A 3,398-nucleotide genomic window follows, 5' to 3' on the forward strand; every position below is an offset into this window, starting at 1 on the left:
GCACTTTCACTTTGGAGTCTCCCAACATTCCAAACATGGTTAGCAAAGTCTTGGTATATGCTTCCTGATTAATAAAAATGCCTTTAGGTCCCTATCTAATGTTCAATCCAAGGAAAAAGTTAATTGGACCCACTGAGCTCATCTCAAATTTAGTTTCCATCAACTTTCTGAATTCAGCTGTTAAGCTAGGATTCGTGGAGCCAAAGATGATGTCATCAACGTAAATTTGGACTATCATAAGGTGGTTACCTTCTCGCTTACGAAAGAAGGTTGGGTCAACCGAACCTTGTTTGAATTTAGACATTTGTAAGAAACGAGTGAGAGTTTCATACCATGCTCTGGGAGCCTATTTAAGACCATATACAGCTTTGTCAAGAATATAACAGTGATCGGGATACTTCTCGTTCATGAAGCCCAGCGGTTGCTCAACATATACGGTTTCTTCAAGTTCACCGTTGAGGAAAGCACATTTGACGTCCATTTGATAGACTTCAAAGTTCTTGTGAGCAGCGTATGCAAGAAAGATACGAACATATTCTAATCTTGCCACGGGAGCGAAGGTTTCTTCATAATCAATTCCCTCTTCCTGACAATATCCTTTGACGACCAGCCTTGCTTTGTTACGAATGACATTCCCTTCTTTGTCCATCTTGTTCCTGAATACCCATTTGAGACCGACAACCGAAGCATCTTTAGGAGTTGGAATAAGACGCCATACCTTGTTTCGCTAAAACTCATTTAACTCATCATGCATGGCTTGAACCCAGTCTAAATGATCAAGAGCTGAGTTGACAGTCTTTGGTTCAATTTTAGAGACGAATGACTTGAACATGCAGAATTCTACTTTTGAAAAAAGTGCAGCGTGTTTCGCTTTGATTTGAGAGCGAGTTAGCACTTTTTCTGATGATTTCCCAATAATTTGAGTTTGCGGATGATCTTTGGTCCATTTAACAAGTGGAGGAAACGTTGGATCATAAATAGGATCCAGTTCAGCATTAATTTCTTCCCCTAGTTCAGACATGATGTCATCATCACCAACATTAGTGTTCTCCCCCTCGAAGAATAAGCCCTGTGCAGGACTAGCATTTGTATCTTCTAGAATTTTAGTGGAGCTTGATGAATTTGGTGATGAGTTCTCCCCCTGGAATGAAGGACCTTGATCATGAGGAGTAGAGGAACTCTCCCCCTGGATAGTAGCATGGTCACCAGAAGGTTCGTTTGCATTTGTGCCTTCGGTGTCTTTGAATTGATTTTCATCCATCTTCATAGCAGCTTCGTCTATAACCTCTTTCAGATTATCAACTTTGTTGTCTTTTGCAGTTGATTCAGAGTCAATCGCCTTTTGAGGCTCATCAAACAAGAGCATGAATTGGTCAAAAAGATTTGAGATGGAGATAGTAACCTGACCATTCTTACAAAATATGTCTTGTGATGTATCTTCTATGGGTTTCAACTTCTTAAGATAACTATCGTCAAAAGTGACATAGTATGTTTCTTCAATTTTCTTTGATCGTTTATTGAGAACTCTATACGCCTTGGAGTTCAAGGAGTATCCTAAGAAAATTCCTTCATCGGCCTTGACATCGAACTTGTTTCGATTCTCTTTGGAGTTGAAAATGAAACATCTTGAACCGAATACATGAAATAATTTCACGTTTGGTTTTCGATTGTTCAGGATCTCGTAAGGAGTAATTGAGAATCGTTTATTCAAGTATGATCAATTCTGAGTATAACATGCCGCCGCGATTGCATTAGTCCAGAAATATAATGGCAAGGAAGCGAAACATAACATGGTACGAGCAGCTTCACATAGTGACTGATTTCTCCTTTCAACAATGCCATTTTGCTGCGGAGTATAGGGAGCTGAGAAATTGTAAGTCATACCTTTTTCAGCAAGAAAACCTTCAAAGTCTTTGTTCTTGAATTCCAGGCCATTGTCACTCCTTATATTTCGGACTACCTTTCTTAGTTGCGTCTCGATTTGTTTAATGAAGTGCATGAGCTTTGATGTAGCTTCCGACTTTTGCTTCAGAAATAAAATCCATGTAAACCTCAAGAAATCGTCCATAATTACCAGAATGTATTTGTTTCCTCCAATGCTTTCGATGGACGAAGGATCACATAGATCAATGTGCAGTAATTCCAGTGGTTCTATCACCTTAGTATTGATAATAGATGGATGACTCTTTCGACTTTGCTTTCCCATTTCACATGCTACACAGAGATGTTCTTTATCAAATTTTAGAACTAGTACACCTCGAACGTGATCACCTAAGACCAATTTGTTGATGTCCTTGAAGTTCAGATGAGAAAGTATCCTATGCCATAACCAACTTTCATCGGAGTGAGCCTTTGAGAGTAAGCATACGGCTGTTTTACCTCCTATAGGATTGAGGTTTAAAGGATACATTCCCCCTTTTCGCTTTGATTTCAACAGAATGTTGTTTGAGCTCTTTTCGGCAATTTCTGAGCCTTCATCATTGAATGATACTTTTAATCCAGTACCAACCACTAGCTGTGATACGCTGATGAGATTGTGTTGGACCCCTTCAACATATGCAACCTTCCTTATGGAGAACTCGCCATTGGTGGTCATTCCTTATGGAGAACTCTCTTAGTTCCTCCTTCCTTCCTGTCATGTGATGCGATCAGCCACTATCGATGTACCATTCTTCGTCAAACTGCTCATCACGAATAACCTGCAAAATATTAAGCAGATTTAGGAACCCAAAGTTTCTTGGGTCCTTGTGAACCTTTTACAGGACAGGGAATAGTAAGAGGAATATCAACCATATATGTACGTTTAATCAAAGTTGTTTCATCTTTTCTTTTAATAGTGAAAACTTTAATTTTAGTTGATTTAGGAGGACTGGATTTTTTGGCTGAGGAACTGGAATTTAGAGAATCGGATTTAGAAGAGACATTAGATTCCCGGTTTTTTTGATTAAACTTGCAAGCAGGTGGACCGAAATTGTAATTTCGTTTGCCATTGGATGAGGGACCGAAACTCTCCTTTCGGTTGTTGTAGGATGAAGGACCGAAACTCTCATTTCGGTTGTTGTAGGACAAGGGACCGAAACTCTCCTTTCGGTTGTAGATGGATGATGGACCGAAACTGCCCTTTCGGTTTTTTTCAGTCGTTGGACCGAAAGCACCCTTTCGGTTCCTGTTGGTCGAAGGATCGAAACCATCCTTTCGGTTCCTGTCGGTTGAAGGACCGAACCCATCCTTTTGGTTCTTGTTGGTTGAAGGACCGAACCCATCCTTTCGGTTCCTTGATTCTTCTTGTGATTTTTGCTTCCTTTCAATCCTTACAAAATTAGGATTTTGAGAATTCCAAAACTGTTTTCTTTCTGAGAGATTCTTCTTATATCTCAGATTTCTTTGATGCTTACGAT

At 39.7% G+C, this 3,398-nt stretch overlaps 1 protein-coding gene across 1 annotated transcript; it reads right to left on the reverse strand.

Annotated features, from left to right (window-relative positions):
• Positions 1–727: 727 nt before the first annotated feature.
• Positions 728–2,596, reverse strand: LOC145007427 (uncharacterized). The gene is made up of 2 exons (XM_078966365.1): positions 2,409–2,596; positions 728–1,466 (listed from the first exon to the last, which is right to left on the reverse strand). Exons 1-2 carry the CDS (start codon positions 2,594–2,596, stop codon positions 728–730), a joined length of 927 nt encoding a protein of 308 aa, XP_078822491.1.
• Positions 2,597–3,398: the final 802 nt, after the last annotated feature.

This window comes from Lactuca saligna, chromosome 7 (assembly GCF_052625555.1).
Source record: "Lactuca saligna cultivar CGN05327 chromosome 7, ASM5262555v1, whole genome shotgun sequence".
Taxonomy (NCBI): Eukaryota; Viridiplantae; Streptophyta; class Magnoliopsida; order Asterales; family Asteraceae; genus Lactuca; species Lactuca saligna.